This window comes from Littorina saxatilis, linkage group LG2 (assembly GCF_037325665.1).
Source record: "Littorina saxatilis isolate snail1 linkage group LG2, US_GU_Lsax_2.0, whole genome shotgun sequence".
NCBI lineage: Eukaryota > Metazoa > Mollusca > Gastropoda > Littorinimorpha > Littorinidae > Littorina > Littorina saxatilis.
The window spans coordinates 69,898,222-69,917,735 of record NC_090246.1 but is presented as its reverse complement, the minus strand read 5'-3'; the positions used below and the strand labels follow the sequence as shown (position 1 = coordinate 69,917,735).

The 19,514-nt window shown below is 42.8% G+C and overlaps 1 protein-coding gene across 1 annotated transcript; it reads left to right on the top strand.

Annotated features, from left to right (window-relative positions):
* The first annotated feature begins 128 nt into the window (after positions 1-128).
* Positions 129-18,962, top strand: LOC138959612 (DNA-directed RNA polymerase III subunit RPC8-like). The gene is made up of 8 exons (XM_070331169.1): positions 129-287; positions 2,982-3,078; positions 3,469-3,555; positions 9,775-9,838; positions 12,008-12,082; positions 12,535-12,649; positions 15,649-15,712; positions 18,828-18,962. Exons 1-8 carry the CDS (start codon positions 162-164, stop codon positions 18,839-18,841), a joined length of 642 nt encoding a protein of 213 aa, XP_070187270.1. The 5' UTR covers positions 129-161; the 3' UTR covers positions 18,842-18,962.
* The last annotated feature ends 552 nt before the right edge of the window (positions 18,963-19,514 follow it).

Below are 19,514 nucleotides of genomic sequence, written 5' to 3'. Positions count from 1 at the left end.
GTGCAGTTATACTATTTTGCAGATAGTTCATTTATCATTGTGAAAGGTAGCTTTTTAACGAAATTCTTAGTGTCAATGAGTGTATCGTTGTCGTAGATCTTGCAGTTTTAGTTTACGGACACGCATGGTTTGTACACTTCCGGTGATGAAAGGCCGTACGTATGCAAACTGGCACAATGTTTGTACTCGTGCTAATGAAAGACACTGTGAGAATACCGCCAAGCAAACTCCATCTGGACACCACGCAAACGATTGTTGGAATTTTGAACAAGAAATTTGCAAATAAGGTATAAAGAGGATCATGAGCAGGAGTTTGTTTTCATTCGTGATTTTGTGTACTTGCAGAAACGAAACTAGGATATATATCAACACAGTTTGAACCACTTAAGTGGTTAAACTTAACGGGATGGGGTTGGTGCCGAGGGGGTGGGTGCCGTGAATGGGTTGCCAATCAGACGATCAACACCAGATTACTCGATAAAGCGTCACATTGCAACACGTGTTTTGCTGAATGTGTCATTTCGTGGAGAAAAAAAACATGTTCACAAAAAGAATTTCAAACGTCAAAGACTCAAACAGAAGATAATTTAACTTTAAATCAATCAGGTAGACAGAAGCAGTAAGTCTGCACAGCTGCCTCATGTGCGAGTAATAAAGTTGCCTTCACACTGAGTTTAGATCTGTACCTCTCTACCTTGTTGAATTGAACATTGTTCATAAGCATAATTATTTTGCTGCATAAGTATTAAGTCATTACTACATGTATCGGAAAATTGATACTGATAGACGGCTGTGCTAAATGAATTGAATGAAATTGAAAGTCAATGAGCATTAATAAGTTCTACCATACTGTGAAAGAGCCTGATCTTTTTGAACTCAATTGATTTAAGAATTAAAGCATCGCATTATCATGGAATTGATCATGGTTGTACAGTAAAACCTGCGAGCAAAGGACGCTCTTGGGGAGCCTTGCCACTGTCCTTTGTAGCAAGGTGTCCTTTCTTATGAATATGAATGCGCCAACATTTTTTTTTAGAAAAAAAACCCAAGTTTTTTGTTTTGTTTTTTTTTTGTTCAAAGAAAAGGAGAGAGAGAGAGAGAGAGAGAGAGAGGTGCAATCAGTTTCTTATCTGAAGCAATGGGCCATTCACTGGAAGACTCTTTGATCGAGCTGTTGAAAACCACTCGAAGAGTTCTTCGTTCAACTCATCATAGGTTGTTTTTCTTCTCCTAACACATTTTGCCGTCGATCTGGCACCGGAGTCCCACTGACTGAGAATTTGTGTTCGATCAGCTTTTATGTTGGAAATTTGAGTTTTTCCGCAATTCAGCTCATGAGCAACTTTTCGAACGGTCTTTATGACATCGACTCTCTCTTCTAAAGTCAACATTTTTCGTTTTGGCATGATGAGACGAAGACGAAGGATGAGACGAAGATGCATCACAGTACAGAAAGTAGAAACCCGAAATGTTTGTGAGTTCACGGCATCGATCAATGAGCGTGCACCATACAAAAATCAACTTCTTTCATGTGCTGTCATTGGCTTACAAAATAAGCTTCTCGCGCGTTCACATCGCCAGCGAGATTGTATTTGCAGAAGCAAGATGGCGGACCAGCGTCTGCTAAAAGCTGTCTGCTTCAAGGGTTTGTCCGTTGTTGACAAGTAACGAACCCAATCGGGACCAAAAAAGGGTGTCCGCGTCCGCGCCTTTGAGGTATTCGCTCTTTTGAGGTGTTTTTGAGAGTAAAATACATCCGTCCTCACTTGAATTGTCCGTTATGCTAAGGTGTCCGCCGAAATAAGGGTCCGCTAGATGCAGGTTTTACTGTATTTGCAAGGTCAACTGATCACAAAATATTGATGTCATTTAATGATCTATACCTTTTTTTTTAAGAAATTCTTTCAAAAATATATAAAGCTAGATTATGGTTCTTATTCAAACTACGTAGGTAGAATGTTTGCGCCATCAGTCATTCAGGGTAAAATATGTTTGTATTCACTATTGTTCTTTGGTTGCCTGTTTGAACAGACACTCATGCAATTGTGCACGTCCATGATACACTGTACTGGGTAACAGTTAGCAACTTAGGGGACATGAGCACTTTGACAAAAAGTGTCAATAATCAATCTTAAACAGGCTTGTCCACATACAAAAGACCTGTTTTCAATCAGATATATATATATTCTTAAGACAAAAAATGGAAGGTTCTCGAGCATCTATTTCATCACAACACATTGACAATTGGGTGGAGTCAACTGCGTGAAGCCAGTTAGTGTGCTTTGCGTACATTACAGATCGTCTGCGTTTATCGCCGATCATTGATTATTTTGACAGATCTATTGCTCAATTAATGAATTAAGATACAAAATAATGTTGTTGCTGTAAAGTGTGCAGGTTAGTACTTTAGACAATTAATTCTCCCTGAAGCGTTTATGGAAACGAAAGTAACTTAGCTTACTACAAGCGGGCTTTATTCAATTCCATCTAAATCTGAAATAACTAAGGCAGTAAGTGTTTAATTATTTTGTGTGTTTTTATTGAAAAAATGTGTCCTAACCTAAAATCATGTGCCCCAACAAATTATCTTTGGTGTTTTTAACAAAAACACCAGTGCATAGATTAGAAGTGAGAAGCTTTGTTCATGTCCCTCTTTCAAGAGCCATTTTGAGGCCATGCTTCGCTAAACAAGAAATATATATTAACAAAATTCACAAACACAACTTTTTTTGCAAACACATTTTATTTCATCAGACAAAGTTGTCATACATCACATGAAACCATCAACTGAGTCCAAGGCTTTGTGAGAGCAAGTTTATTGACCAGCAAAGTTAGTCACTCAAACTGTTACCCAGTATCATGGACGTGCACAATTGCTGTGTTTCCTTCTTTCCTTTCTTCTTTCTTTTCTTTATAAAAATTACACTTGGGCAATTTGAATTGATCAATTTTCTATAACTTTGTCATTGACATGTTTTCAGGTTGTTCACAACGTTGGGCTTTGCATTGCCTTATGGGACATTGAAAAATATGAAAGAAGCTTTATCTACCCAGGGGATGGAGCAACACACACTATAGGTGAGTGGAATTTAATGTATTATGATCTTTGTAACCATAAATTTAATAATTATCAGGGAAGTTTTGCGTCAAATGAACAAAAAGTGTGTTTTATACAAATTATAGTCGTAGTCTCCATATTCTGTGTTTGAGTCAAACTTAGATGTCTTTATATTATTATAATTCTGTGTGTGTGCTTGTGTGTGTGTATGCGTGCATGTTGGGTGTCACTCTGTGTGTGCATGGGTTTATATGAGTGAGTGACTGTGTTTGTTTACTAAATTTTACATCATACAGGCAGAAGTGAAAAGGGGTATCGCTCATTGTAGCAACACACACACACAAAAACACACAAAAATCCACATTTAATGAATGATACATACTGTGAATGTGATGCATTTTCTTTTGCAGTACATTTTAGGTACGTGGTGTTTCGTCCAACTGTTGATGAAATCCTTGTGGGAAAGGTCAAAAACTGCAGCAAGGAAGGAATCAGTGGTGAGATAGTATAGAAAATGCATATACTGTAACATGTATGTGACAGTCATATTTCAATACTGTCGTATGATGTACGGCTCCCTTGGTTATAGCTACGGTAAAATTATTTTGAGCTTGTTTCAGATTTTTGATTAATTTTATTGAAATAGAAATGCACACAACAATGAAAATGGGTAAAACTAAAAGCTGTGATTAAATTACATATCTTATCCCGACTCACAACTAGCATTTACCTCTGGTTTAAGTGCCAAGACGCTGAACTACGCTTCACCCCTTAAGGGGAAGTAACCCTAAAAAAGAACAGCCTAGAACCCACAAGCTGGGTCACAGGTCAAGGCCATTCCGCCACGTGACTGATCACGCGAGACCGCCGCCGCCATGTTGGAATACCTCACTCTTTCCTCAGCGGTTCTAGCGATAGGACGTTGTTCTCTCGAGCTACGCTTTTTGGCGTTCAGCCTGCTGCCTGTTTGGCAGTTTATCTTCACCCCGGTTCTTCTTCATGGTCTCTGCTTCTACGGCTGTATTGGTGAGATCGTTCTTTGTTTGTTTTAATTGAAGTTTTGCCTTGTGTCCGTCAACTTTGTTGTTGTTGTTCTACTCTTTGTGAGTTGTTTCCAACATGTCGGACAAAGAGAAGAAAAAGCCTAATACTCGACAGTTAGTTGCTGATTCTTCCCCTGCTAGCAGTAAGGCAAAAGATAAACCCAAAGGTACAACGGTTACTCTTGTAGACCCGGTTTCTAATGCTTCGCTCTCGGTCGATATTGATAACCCAGCTAGCCCTGTCATGCCTGTTCCAAAAGAATCTAAGAGCAGGAGTAGGGCTCGTTCAGCCAAGTCTAAGAAAAGTGATAAGCAAGATTTCTCTTCTCTTCTCTCTTCTTTCTCCTCGCAAATGCATACCATGTTTTCTCAACAGCAGCAACTTGCCACCGACTTACAGGCTACGCGAGATGAGTTGCGTTCGCTGCCTAAGGGTGTGGGTGATGTTTCTTCACTTTCCCGCATCCGGTTTCCTCCTTCGGCCACGGTCACGTCAGCGGATTTGCGGGCGGAAGAACTGGCGCACGCCATCTTCGGAGAGATGGTCCCTCGGGACACTGTTGCTCCTGCGCAGCAGGCTCTCTCCTCAGGTACGTTGGGTTCGCCGGTAGCCAGGCTCTTTGGCGAAAGCGTTCCGCATAGACCGCAACTAGTAGCTCCCCCGCCTCATAGGTCAGGGAGTGAAAGTTCGACATACCTGGGGCAAACGACTCATACGAAGCGGAGCTCATGGGGTGTTGACGCGGGAATGCAATCGATTTTACATCGATCTGGTGACCAAGGTGCACACGGGTCGTCTATGACTTCCCCCGTTGGTGTATTCGCGTCACCACTTCCTCCTGGGCAGGAAGTTAGCTCCATGCAGGCTCTGCACCGAAGTTCTACTTCCGGTTTGCAGTCAGCCTCGCTTCCGGTTGATGATGTTCAAGACTCGGTGAGTCACGCGGACTTGTCTATACATACGGAAGTGGAGTCGGAGCGAGGCGATCCTACCTCATTCAATGAGGATGAAGGTGACTTCCAGTTACCTCCAAGATTGAAGCCATCCTTAGCTGTTGCAGCACAGGTCGCTTACAAATACTTTCCTGAGGGTGTTGTTTCATCGGCGGGCCTTGTCTTGCCCCCACCCTCAGCGGTGGGTGACTTCCGCACAGCACCAACAGCAGCTGAAGGGTTTCAGTTTTCTGAGTCTCCTTTAGTTGCTTATGAACTCTCGAAAATTCTGGCAAGAGTTCCAGGCACGTCGAGCTCCTTGCCGGTTGGCACGGTCCCTCTCCTATCTGCTCATGGTCAGGCTCCAGAGGCTGCCAAGGATTGGCTTGCTACGGACCAACTTCCGCATGCTAGTGTCCCTGCCCTTGCGCGCAGGTTTTCACTCACCCGTCGGCCTCAGAACCTTATCAACACTTTTGCCCTGCCGAGTGCAGCACTTCCGGTCACGCCGCAGCTGTCCACTCTTAGGGAGGATGGTTACCGTCAAGACAGACCTTGTGTCTACACGGAAGGTTCTCTGATCGGTTTGGAGGAGGCAGGCAGATACTCTCTTGAACTTGCCTCTCTTTCTGAGACACTCCTTCGGACTCTTTCTCGTTCGATTGCGTCTTCTCTAGATCCGTTTGAATTTCGGAATGACGCAAGTGTTAAGGACGTTTCGACATTGCTGGCCACTTTAGCTAAGGTCAATGCGGAACAGATGTCTGTGGCGGCTCGCCTTTACTCCCACGCCGTGTTTACACGCAGGGACTCTTTTTTGGCGGGCTCAAAGATTCAGGAGAAAGCGACTTTGGATGCTCTCAAGTCTTCTCCTTTTACAGAGGGAGCTCTGCTTGGGCAGCCCGCGCTTGACGCTCTAGACAAGCAGACCCAGAACGCCAAGGATTTGGCAATCGCTCGGTTTGCACAGCATGGCTTCACTAAGCCACAGGCAAAGCAGCAGGGTCAGCCTAAGGCTTCGTTCTCGGCAGCTAATCGCGACCACAACACGCAGCGCTCTCAGTCTTCTTTTAGGGGAAGGGGCAGAGGTGCCCCTTATCCTAAGAGGAAGCCATCGTTCGGGAACTCCAGGGGGGGTGGGCGAAAGCCCAACCCCCAATGATGCCTCCCCGAACCACTCATCCCTACAACCCCCACCCCTTTGGTGGCGGGAGGCCCCTCCCGGGCTCTTCCCTGCTGGTTACAGCTTGTAGACAGTCAGTGGATCGTAGGGATAGTGCGTTCGGGGTTCCGCCTACTCTGGAAAGAAGGAAAAGCTCCTCTTACCAGAGTAGCCCCAGCATTCCGGTTCCCAGCAAGACCAGAGGCAAAGGCGACAATTCAGTCGGAAATTGCCTCTCTTCTTCTGAAAGAAGCTATAGAGGAGGTTTTGGACCTCAACTCTCCGGGTTTTTACGGGAGACTTTTCGTCGTCCCCAAAAACTCGGGGGGTTGGAGGCCTGTTCTCGATCTATCTCCTCTCAACAGGTACCTCAGAAAGGTAAGGTTCACTATGGAAACCCCAACCTCTGTCAGGGAGTCTCTCAGGCCATCGGACTGGGCAACGTCCATAGACCTAACGGACGCCTACTTCCATATCTTGATCCACCCCTCGGATCGGAAGTGGCTCAGATTCAGGTGGGCAGAGAAGATTTTCCAGTTCAGAGCCCTTCCCTTCGGGTTGTCTCTGGCTCCCTGGATCTTCACGATGGTGACTCGTCAGCTGTGCGCCCTTGTCAGGCAGAGGGGCATTCGCTTCCGTGCATATCTAGACGATTGGCTGATTCTGCACCAGGATCGTCTGTCTTGCAGTCTTCACACTCACTTTGTCTTGAGTCAGTCGGCAGACCTAGGTTTCTGTGTCAATCAGGGCAAGTCGGAGTTGACTCCGGCACAAACGTTTACGTACCTAGGTATGACGTTCGACACCGTGGCCTGGACGGTCCGACCTTCTCTCAGGAGAGTCGACAGGCTTCAGTCTCTCCTAACGTCGCTGCGGTGTCGGGAACGGGCCCCGGCCAGGGTTCTGGCTTCGGCTTTAGGCCAGATGGAGTCGATGGCTACACTCGTTCCCCTGGGAAGAGTATCCAAGAGGCCGTTTCAGGCGGCCTTCGGCTCGGTATGGGAAGCAGCCTCTCAGGGTTGGGACGTCTCTGTTCCCATTCAGGGCTGGATCAAGCAGACCACAGAGCAGTGGTTTCAGGATCAGCTCTTTCTCGGCGTTCCCATTGTCCTTCCTTCTCCGGACCAGGACATGTTCACAGACGCCTCTATGGTGGGATGGGGCGCTCACTTAGCCCATCTGACGGCCTCGGGTGTGTGGTCAGAGACACAGTCTCTGTTGCACATCAACATGCTAGAGCTGGAGGCTGTATTCCTTGCACTTCAGAGTTTCCTTCCCACTGTGTCGGGGCACCATGTGAAGTTACACACGGACAACACTACGGTAGCTGCTTACGTGAACAGACAGGGCGGCTCACGTTCCCACTCGTTGTCTCTCAGGACTTGTCAAATTCTGGTGTGGTGCCAGCAGCATCATATCATTCTTTCAGCCAAGTTTCTGCCAGGGTCTCTCAATGTTCTGGCAGATTCTCTCAGCCGGTCGGCTACCGTCATCCACACGGAGTGGACGATCGCTCACCAAGCCCTGCTCCGTCTGTGGGCTCAGGTGGACAAGCCACTGGTCGACTTGTTTGCCACAAGATTCTCAAGAAGACTGCCCGTGATCGTGTCTCCATTTCCGGATCCGGAAGCCTGGAAAACGAACGCACTGGAGATACGCTGGTCGGGACTCGTGGCTTATGCGTTCCCGCCTGTCAAGCTTCTCGGCAAGGTACTCAGGAAGGCGGAGATGGAACGTCCGTCTCTCATTCTGGTGGCTCCATTGTGGCCCTCTCAGCACTGGTTCCCGGACCTTCTCCGTCTCGCAGTGGGGCCACCCATTCCGCTAAACCTTCGAAAAGGGGAACTTCTTCAGCCGCGCACGGGCGTCCTGCACGACAATCCGCAGTCCCTGCGCCTTCACGGCTGGAGACTGTGAGGACGTCTCTGCGCCGCTCTGGTGCATCGGATAGGACTCTAGACTTAGTGCAAAAGTCTCACAGACAGTCCACAAGCTCTGTTTATGCCTCACATTGGGCAGCTTGGTCCAAATGGTGCACGGATAATGGCGTGAACGCTACGTCTCCCCGTTCCATGCAGGTGGCAAATCATTTGGCCTGGTTGGCGTCTCAGGGCCGGTCTCCTGCTTCTCTGAGGGTCAGGAGATCAGCAATTTCCTCAACACTTAGGCAGTTGGGGCGTATAATTTCTCTTGATGGGGTTATAGCAAGTGTCCTCAGGGGTGCTTCTTTGGACTTTGCTAAGACAAGGTCACCAGTCCCAGCTTGGGATTTGTTTCTGGTTCTCGAGTTTCTCAGGTCACGGGATTTCGAACCGTTGCATGCAGCGAGTCTCCACAATCTTACCCGTAAAACGCTTTTCCTTACGTTGCTTTTCACCGCTAGGAGAAGCAGTGAGATACATGCTTTATCCGGTCTTGCTAAAGACATTTCGTTCGAAAGGAACGGTTCAGTTGTGCTTCGCTTTCGTCCGGATTTTCTAGCCAAAAATCAGAGGCCAGATCAGCTCTCCCCCGTGGTCAAAATTCCTCCTCTTTCCACAATTTTAGCACCAGGGGACCCAGATATCGTAAATTGTCCTATCAGAGCAATCAGCAACTATCTGTCGCGTACGGCGTCTATTCGTTCAAAAGATCAGAAACTCCTCTTCATTTCGATCAACACGGCCCGGAGCAGAGACCTGTCTAGGGCCACTTTGGCCAGATGGGTGTCTGCCTTGATTAAACAAGCGTACATCTGGCATCAAGAAGGAAAAGGGGGGGGGGGGGCAGTCAGTCCTTCCCCAGTCGTCTTCTAGGACGCATGAAACCAGAGCCTGGGCGTCTTCGGTTGCCGTTCTCAAGTCTGGTAGACTGGCAGAAGTCTTGGATTCCGCTTACTGGAGATCCGAAGACGTGTTTATAAATTTCTACTTGCGGGACATCGCAAGTACTCGTCAGGATGGGACCAGTACTCTTCCGGCTATGGTAGCCGCAGGGCAGGTGCTCTCCAACTTGTAGAGTAAGTTTTTTACCCACCTCCTTCATTAGCAATCTGCTAGTTGTGAGTCGGGATAAGATATGTAATTTAATCGAAAATTTTAAAAGTAAATTTTGATTTGATTAATATACTTACCCGACTCACATCGTTTATACCCTCCCGCCTACCCCGCTTTATGATACCCTAAAAATGAACGTTTCGCTTCGGTCGAGTGAGGTATTCCAACATGGCGGCGGCGGTCTCGCGTGATCAGTCACGTGGCGGAATGGCCTTGACCTGTGACCCAGCTTGTGGGTTCTAGGCTGTTCTTTTTTAGGGTTACTTCCCCTTAAGGGGTGAAGCGTAGTTCAGCGTCTTGGCACTTAAACCAGAGGTAAATGCTAGTTGTGAGTCGGGTAAGTATATTAATCAAATCAAAATTTACTTTTAAAATTTTCGATTTTGAAAATCTCATTGGTAAAGACCAAAATATGACACTGGGCACTAATGAATGAAATAATCCTTGTTAACTTAAAACCATTTGTAAAACTAGAATGAATATTGTTAATTGGAGTAAATTTTGCATGTTTTACATTTTTAATTTAGCTTTTTTATGTTTCAGTCTCCATGGGTTTTTTTGATGACATATTCATCCCTGAAGATAACTTGCCTCATCCCTCCAAATTGTATCCATTTGAAACAAATTGATGTATAATGTTATGTTTATTATTTATGATTGTGTTTATGAACTTAAAGAGGCATGTGTGTAACTGTTTCTTTGTATGTTTCTGTGACTGTCTGTTTTTGTTTGAGTTTGTGTGGCATCAAGAGTGTGACCATATTAATTTTCTTCAAAACTGACTTCCAGTCTGGATTTCTGGCCCATTATGTGCTTTTTGTGCAACTTCATGTCAGCTGATTACATGATATATGTAGCACACCAAGGAGAAATTCTTTCTTGGACTAATTAAGTGAGATGAGTTTCAGTTGCCGTTCCTTTCAGTGATACGACTGAACGCTGCACGCAGCGCAGTGAAAGCATAGTAAGAAGTAGACAGCCACTTTTCTTATGGGCAGCACAGCTACACTGCATATTAAGAACAGGAATCAAGTATAAAACATTTTCCTCGGGACTGCGCTACTGTATCCACATTAAACAATACTAATTAATACCTGGATACAGTACAACAACTTCTTCTTCTTCTGAGTTCGGGGGCTGAAACTCCCACGTACACTCGTGTTTTTTGCACGAGTGGAATTTTACGTGTATGACCGTTTTTAACCCCGCCATTTAGGCAGCCATACGCCGTTTTTGGAGGAAGCGTGCTGTGTATTTTCGTGTTTCTGTAACCCACCGAACTCTGACATGGATAACAGGATCTTTTTCGTGCGCACTTGGTCTTGTGCTTGCGTGTACACACGGGGGTGTTCGGACACCGAGGAGAGTCTGCACACAAAGTTGACTCTGAGAAATAAATCTCTCGCCGAACGTGGGGACGAACTCACGCTGACAGCGGCCAACTGGATACAAATCCAGCGCGCTACCGACTGAGCTACATCCCCGCCCCTTGTGTACAACAACAAAAATACCATCCAGTGGAATTCACAAATTTGATGTTTCTGTATGAAGTGAGCAATCACCACACACACACATAAGCAAAGACACTAGATACATTCCAAACCCCGGACACGCTCAACACAAGCTGCTAAGCAAGTATAATAATATATATTGATGTACATTAATAGAAGAACAAGCACACGTTCCTTTCCTTTGTAATAATATGTTATTTGTGGGAAAAAAGAAAAGAAAAAAAATACCACCCAGTATGATTTTTGACTCACATGCGAAGCAAAAGTGAGTCTATGTACTCACCCGAGTCGTCCGTCCGTCCGTCCGTCCCGGCGTCCGTCCGTCCGGAAAACTTTAACGTTGGATATTTCTTGGACACTTAAGTCTATCAACACCTGATGTGGCCTGATGGTGTATGGTTACAAGATCTCAAAAAAACATGTGCGGCAACTTGACCTCACTTCAAGTTCAAGGTCACAGGGGCCGTAATTGTTGTCTTAAAAATGACCATTTTTCACATTTTCGCATTTTTTTCTGAAGTTATCGAGAATGGCAACCTTAGCTATGTATGCTATACAGGGCAATGTAAGCCCTATCTTTGGACACCAGTTTGGTTGACCTTGCTTCAAGGTCAAGGTCGCAAGGGTCCTTTAAAGTTGGATTGTATACATATTTTGAAGTGACCTTGACCCTGAACTATGGAAGATAACTGTTTCAAACTTAAAAATTATGTGGGGCACATGTTATGCTTTCATCATGAGACACATTTGGTCACATATGATCAAGGTCAAGGTCACTTTGACCCTTATGAAATGTGACCAAAATAAGGTAGTGAACCACTAAAAGTGACCATATCTCATGGTAGAAAGAGCCAATAAGCACCATTGTACTTCCTATGTCTTGAATTAACAGCTTTGTGTTGCATGACCTTGGATGACCTTGACCTTGGGTCAAGGTCACATGTATTTTGGTAGGAAAAATGTGTAAAGCAGTTCTTAGTGTATGATGTCATTGCTAGGTTTAGTTATTTGACCTTGACCCTGAAGGTCAAGGTCATGTCAAGGTCAAGCATGTGAGTCGTATGGGCTTTGCCCTTCTTGTTTCCTCTTTATTAATAAACTGAACCCTTCCTTGCATTTGCTCTCTTGCTCAGTCTACTCTAGCTCACAGCACTGTTGCTAGTTAATTCATAATGACTGTGTGAAACCTGATGGTGCCCAGTTGAAAGAAACATTGTATGTACTGAAGAAAGTTCAGGCAGCATTTTTCTTAACTCTTTCTACAGCAGTGAAACAGAGCAGATGTGGGCATGGAAGTATGAGGAACATGACTTGTTCATTGAGATTGGTCATGAAATCAGGTCAGTGTTGTTTTGTTCAGGAATCGGGTCGGTAATGTTGGTTGCTTGTTTTGTGATAGTGTTATGTCCAGGTAATGAGGTATGTAGGTTTTTGGTCCTAAATTGATGAGACCGGGGTTGGGAACAGCAAAGGGTGTTTGTGTGTGATTTATTCCTAGTATTGGTTGTTGTGGTACATATATTACAGTTAACACCCGCACCCCACCCCCCTTTTTACAGCCCCAAAACAAAAATCTCAGAAAAATGCTGTCTTGAAAGAAGAGATTGAAGTTTAAAGGGAGGTAAATTTAGAAAGGTTATGAACAGAAATAAGCAAGGGCCTTTCTTCGGAAGCAGAATGATAATGGGGAAAAATAGTCGGTAAAGAATAATCAATTTATCAGTATGGTTGATCATGCAGTTTCAATTGGATCAGTACATGTATTTAATTGTTAACATTGTTGTGTGTACAGGTTTCGAGTAATGGAGGAGAAGTTTGTGGACACCTCTCCAACAGGCCCTGAAGGAATAACAATGGAGACTACAGACCCAGAACCTGGTCCCAAGAGATCTCCCTACACCATTGTCGTAAGTGACTCTAATGTGCTGGGACATCAAACCTGAATGATATGCTGTGTCCCCTGAAAGCCGCGTATGGCTGCCTGAATGGCAGGGTAAAAACGGTCATACACGTAAAATCCCACTCAAGCAAAAACATGCGGGAACATGGGAGTTTCGGCCCATGAACAAAGAAGAAGAAGAAGAATGATGCTGCTAAGGCTTATTTTGAAAGTGAGAATTTTTTTAAGAATAAAAAAGAATTGATATTCTTTAGCAGCAACTGGTGACATGAAAGTATTTCTTCATCATGATATTCACTCTGGTTGCAGTTAGGATGCAGAAAATTTATGTATCGTTCGAAACTCTGCACCGGGCAAAACTCATCCCCGCTGTCAGGCATAATGCCGGAGAAGGACTCCTCGTCACCACCGCGATGGTTTTTGGTCAACTCATCTTTTACCTTTATTACGAATCTTCTGTGTGTGTTTGTCTAAAAATTAGTCATCTGGTCCATATTTTCACCTCCACGCCTGAAGAAATACAGCCGGATGTCGAACTGGATTTTGTTGGCAAGCCCAACTGGGGTGTGGGGACTCAGGTGAAGGGAATTTTTCATTTTGATGCGGTCCACTTCGCAAATGGTTTTTGTGTGCCGAATGTGTCCTTTACCTGCCTCTTTTATTTCTCCCATAGCCACTTTGTACGATTCCGTTGACTGGCGAAACTCCACGTCCTTGATAATGTCAAACGTTTTGTTCTGGGGGGCAGATTTCAGGTAGCGGGACAGGCCAGCTCTAAAACCTTCAAGACTTTTCCCATGGTACAGTTCTCCTTTCTCTGTCCGCAAACCCAAGTACGCATCTGACAGGGCAGTGTCCAGTTCTTCGATTGAATACTCCTCAAAGTTTATGTTTTCACCTTTTGCCTTCAGAAATGTTGAAAACAAACGTGCAGCAGAGGCGTTGGCGTTCTTCGTTGATGCAGGAGTTAGTTGCTCTTTTTTCCAGCAATTTCTTCCCGCGTGAAGGTTGCAAAACGTTTTTTGGGTGTTTGTTGCTCCATTTTTGACTCACATGCGAAGCAAAAGTGAGTCTATGTACTCACCCGAGTCGTCCGTCCGTCCGTCCGGACGTCCGTCCGTCCGGACGTCCGGACGTCCGGACGTCCGGAAAACTTTAACGTTGGATATTTCTTGGACACTATTCAGTCTATCAGTACCAAATTTGGCAAGATGGTGTATGATAACAAGGCCCCAAAAAACATACATAGCATCTTGACCTTGCTTCAAGGTCAAGGTCGCAGGGGCCATAAATGTTGTCTAAAAAACAGCTATTTTTCACATTTTTCCCATTTTCTCTGAAGTTTTTGAGATTGAATACCTCACCTATATATGATATATAGGGCAAAGTAAGCCCCATCTTTTGATACCAGTTTGGTTTACCTTGCTTCAAGGTCAAGGTCACAGGAGCTCTTCAAAGTTGGATTGTATACATATTTTGAAGTGACCTTGACCCTGAACTATGGAAGATAACTGTTTCAAACTTAAAAATTATGTGGGGCACATGTTATGCTTTCATCATGAGACACATTTGGTCACATATGATCAAGGTCAAGGTCACTTTGACCCTTATGAAATGTGACCAAAATAAGGTAGTGAACCACTAAAAGTGACCATATCTCATGGTAGAAAGAGCCAATAAGCACCATTGTACTTCCTATGTCTTGAATTAACAGCTTTGTGTTGCATGACCTAGGATGACCTTGACCTTGGGTCAAGGTCACATGTATTTTGGTAGGAAAAATGTGCAAAGCAGTTCTTAGTGTATGATGTCATTGCTAGGTTTAGGTCAAGCATGTGAGTCGTATGGGCTTTGCCCTTCTTGTTAGTCTTTTTGACCAACAGACACTTTCTTATCAAGGGAGGTTATAAACATGTATGCACACACCGGTTTCGCTTGAGAACAGCTTTCGCATTCAACCTCACTGGAATGTTGTTACCCGGTCAAATTAAAGTGGTAAACTTATTTAAGGGATAAATCCGAACACATTTTATTGAAAATTAATGCAACTGGTGGTGAAATTTAATAGTTTGCATCCCAAAATTCGATTCCTTCGAAACCGTTTCATCGAGTGGTTACGTCCCTTGAATGAGAAGGGAATTCGTCTGCTACTGACTGAACCTGAGATCAACGCAAGCATTGTCATTGTGCCAGTTTAGAACAAGAAAGCAAGGTCAGAAATGCAATATAAACGCTAGTTTGTTTTTAGCGTAGCAATAAAGTCCGATATTTAGACTCAAACAAGCATAATGCGACTCGTCTTCGACTCGTATGCATTAAACTTGTCTCGTCATGAAGTGATTTTTTCAACCTCATTTAAAATACGTTTTTTAAACGACTTCATGAATGTTAGTACCTGGGGTTGATCATCAATACTTTGAGAGGGGAGGTGGGGTATTTAGTGTGGAGTTACGAGATACGAAAAGCCGAATGCAAAAGTTTGTGTCAGGCAACTGAGCTCACAGTCACACAGTCACACAGGCACACGAAAACGGCTGTTCCGTTTTACTCCTCTGTTTGTACTACATCTTTTGACTTTGAGCATTTTGTGGTATTTAGGGACAGAAAATAATTGGTTTAGTCCTGTTTCATCGGGAAGTTAGCAGAAAAGGGTATGCTATCGACATTTGTATAGCTGAAAAACTTTCCGGAGAAGAATTTCAAGTTGTCAGTGTATGCTGTTGTCGATAAAAATCCCTGCGCTTAGAACTGTACCCACGGAATACGCGCGATATAAGCCTCATATTGATTGATTGATTGATTGATAGAAACATCGCCGCGTGGTACAGATGGGTAAACCGGAACCATGCGTCTTTGTTATTGACAATATGCTTTTGGATATTGAGAAAAATGGCCGACTTCCGGAGCATTATGCTTTGATGATCGGAAGAGACCATCCAATCACAGCCCCCGAATTCCCCCACGTATTCATCAGAAGAGCTATATTATTGTTTATATTTTTTTAAGGGAACACTGGCTGAACAGGGACTGGGACTGTTGTCATGGTGGGCTTCTGCAGCAGGAGGTGAAGGTATGCAGATTTTGTTTGTTTTTATATTTAGTCAAGTTTTGACTAAATATTTTAGCATCGAGGGGGAATCGAAACGAGGGTCGTGGTGTATGTGCGTGTGTGTGTGTGTGTCTGTCTGTGTGTGTGTGTGTGTAGAGCGATTCAGACTAAACTACTGGACCGATCTTTATGAAATTTGACATGAGAGTTCCTGGGTATGAAATACCCGAACGTTTTTTTCATTTTTTTGATAAATGTCTTTGATGACGTCATATCCGGCTTTTCGTGAAAGTTGAGGCGGCACTGTCACGCCCTCATTTTTCAACCAAATTGGTTGAAATTTTGGTCAAGTAATCTTCGACGAAGCCCGGACTTCGGTATTGCATTTCAGCTTGGTGGCTTAAAAATTAATTAATGACTTTGGTCATTAAAAATCTGAAAATTGTAAAAAAAAATAAACATTTATAAAACGATCCAAATTTACGTTTATCTTATTCTCCATCATTTGCTGATTCCAAAAACATATAAATATGTTATATTCGGATTAAAAACAAGCTCTGAAAATTAAATATATAAAAATTATTATCAAAATTAAATTGTCGAAATCAATTTAATAACATTTTCATCCTATTCCTTGTCGGTTCCTGATTCCAAAAACATATAGATATGATATGTTTGGATTAAAAACACGCTCAGAAAAATAAAACAAAGAGAGGTACAGAAAAGCGTGCTATCCTTCTTAGCGCAACTACTACCCCGCTCTTCTTGTCAATTTCACTGCCTTTGCCATGAGCGGTGGACTGACGATGCTACGAGTATACGGTCTTGCTGAAAAATGGCATTGCGTTCAGTTTCATTCTGTGAGTTCGACAGCTACTTGACTAAATATTGTATTTTCGCCTTACGGGACTTGTTTTGCTTTCTCTTCTTTTTCAGTAGTGCTTGGCTGTTTTTTTACATTTAGTCAAGTTTTGACTAAATGTTTTGACATAGACCGGGAATCGAGACGAGGATGTGATGTGTGTGTGTGTGTGTATATATAACGCGATTCTGAGAAACTACTGGACCGATCTTCATGAAACTTAACATGAGAGTTCTTGAGTATTATATCTCCAGACGTTTTTTTCTTCAGTTTTTGGATAAATATCGTTGATGAAGTCATATCCGGCTTTTTGTGAAAGTTGAGGCGGCACTGTCACGCTCTCATTTTTCAACCAATTTGGTTTAAATTTTGGTCAAGTAATCTTCGACTTAGCCAGGACTCTGGTATTGCATTTCAGCTTGGAGGCTTAAAAATTAATTAATGAGTTGTCATTAACATCGATTTTTCGCAAAAAGATTTAAAATTAATTGCATCATATTCTTTATCAAATTTTGAATCTAAAAATATAATACATTTGTCATGTTTAGTCTTAAAATGTGATCACAATTAACGAAAATAGGTTAATTAGTACTTCGATTATTATTTAACTCATTCGCTGCGTGTCGGAACTGGAATTCCGACACCTGTGTTTAGCGTTGGCTGCGTGCCGGTACTTGAGTTCCGACGGATATCACAAATTTTTAACGGTGTAAACGGTCCTGCTGACCAAGGGAAACAACCCCTGCAATGAACTTCTATCTGTCTACAGTGGTACCATTCACTGTAAACAGTTCCTTTCCTTAAATTGTTGGGATTAATAAAAATTTTGTTGACGGTGTGCGACCCACGTGTTTTGACTTTTCCAAGATGGCGGATCGTTCTGCTGAGACGTAGTAACTTGAAAAGAGTGCTAGAACGTGTTATTCAGTACGGTTCTGATCTTGACCTCAGTGATGATGATAGTGGAGATGATATTTTAGATTCTGGTGACGATTTTGTGCCAATGGACGATCATTTGGGTGATGATTCGGGCAATGCAAGTGTCGATCATGACATTGTGTATGATGAACCCATGACGTAGAAAGTTTTTTTGTTTTGCTTCAAATTGGATATTTTGCCTGGATATGAAGACAACAAAAAGTATGTACTTTCAAATGTTTCATATATTTTCTAAAAGAGTAAGTTCCAAACTTTGCAAAAACATAAGGTATGTAAGGTTATCTTGTGTTGTTGATTTTTAATAATTTTTTCAAAATGGCTCTAAATCGCACGTTGGCAGGGAACACAGGGGAAATTTAGACGCGCAGCGAATGAGTTAAGAAATTGATCCAAAAATAATTTCATCTTATTCCTTATTATTTCCTGATTCCAAAAACATATAAATATAATATGTTGTATTCGAAACAAGCTCAGAAAGTTAAAAAAAATACAGAAAAGCGCGCTTCCCTGCTTACCGCAGTACGCTATTTCGCTATTCTTGCAAAATTGACCAAAATTGAGCGACTTTCTTGCCGCGTGGATTGACGAAGCTGTTTTGTCTTGGTGAAAAAAATGCAGTGCGTTCAGTTTTATGCTGTGGGTTCGACAGATTGACTAAATGTTGTAATTTCGCCCTATGCGACTTGTTCTTTCTTGTAATTAAATTGCTAGTTGCTGATATTAATCTTACCTTTGGGAGGAATAAATTAGGCTAGGATTTTTGTTTTTGTCTTACTTTGTTTCATTTTCAATGTTATTTACAGTGTATTGAGTTTTTTTCTTTTATATGTAGCATGGATTTCTATTTGTCTGTCTTCTTAGGGCTATTAATTTTGTGAGAGTGAGAAGAAATGTTGAATAATCACTGCTCCTTAATTATGACATACATGCATGGTTCACACAAAGGTGACGGCTTAACTTCCGATCTTCACTTAGAGTGCAACTGGTGTCACTAAGTTGTTTTTGCTAAAACAAGAGTTTTAGAAACAAATATGGGCAGTTTGTCCCTCTGGTCTCTTTGGTTGTTTGGGAAAATATGTAATTCTTTGCACAAAAGCACTATCTGCCTTTCTATTTCATCTTTTTTTAATATCCATTATTTATTGAGGCATTCTTTGTCATTCCTGTTCGTTGGTCAAATTTACCCAAGAAAAAAAATGTTCATGCTTTGTCTTGAAGTAGCATGCAAAGAAAAAGTACATTCAAAAATTATTCAGTGACTTTATAAATTATATCTATTTCTTATTTAATGCAAAAGGAATACCTTCATCTGCATTTTATATCCTGTCATTTCAGAGAGCGCTGGGTGAGACATTCCAGGGAGACATGTGGCATTGTATCACAACTACAGTATGAGTGGAAGTCTGGGATATGTCTGGGAATTTGTGTGGAAATTATATGTGAGATTGATGAATAGAATGAACGAATATATGTTTTTGGTCTTTGTTTTTTGTATGGTGTGTGATGTGTCTGTTATGTGCAAGTGTGTGATTATGGAAGTAAGTAGTTGTGTCTGTGTCATTGATGTGTGCCTGTGTGTGTACTAATGGCTTGTGCTTCCACTTTTATGTGAAGAAAATTCCCTGCTGCCTGTTCACTATCACCCCAACATACATTCTGCTTAGGACACCTTTCTCTCTCTCTCTTTCTCTCTCTCTCTCTCTTTCTCTCTCTCTTTCTCTCTGTCTCTGTCTCTCTCTCTGTCTCTCTCACACAGACACACACACACACACACACACACACACACACACACAGTAGTCAAAACACACACACACAATCACATCCACACACACACACACACATCCCTCCTTTATTCTGTTTGACTTTAAGTTTGACAATATTTATTTTTCAACAACTCACATCCATGTATTCATTATTGAATAACCTCAGAAGAATCAGAAATGACACAGCTGAATTTATAAAAAAGAAAAAAGCACTTCAGTTGACACAAACTGGATTTGTTTTTTTCAAAATCAGACAGTA

Bases quoted from the DNA above. Each gene is read 5' to 3' on its own strand.
- LOC138959612 (XM_070331169.1), top strand. From the start codon at position 162: ATGCAAACTGGCACAATGTTTGTACTCGTGCTAATGAAAGACACTGTG. The intron at 12,083-12,534 runs GTCAGTGTTGTT...TTGTGTGTACAG, and splicing joins GAGATTGGTCATGAAATCAG to GTTTCGAGTAATGGAGGAGA. The intron at 12,650-15,648 runs GTAAGTGACTCT...TATTTTTTTAAG, and splicing joins GATCTCCCTACACCATTGTC to GGAACACTGGCTGAACAGGG.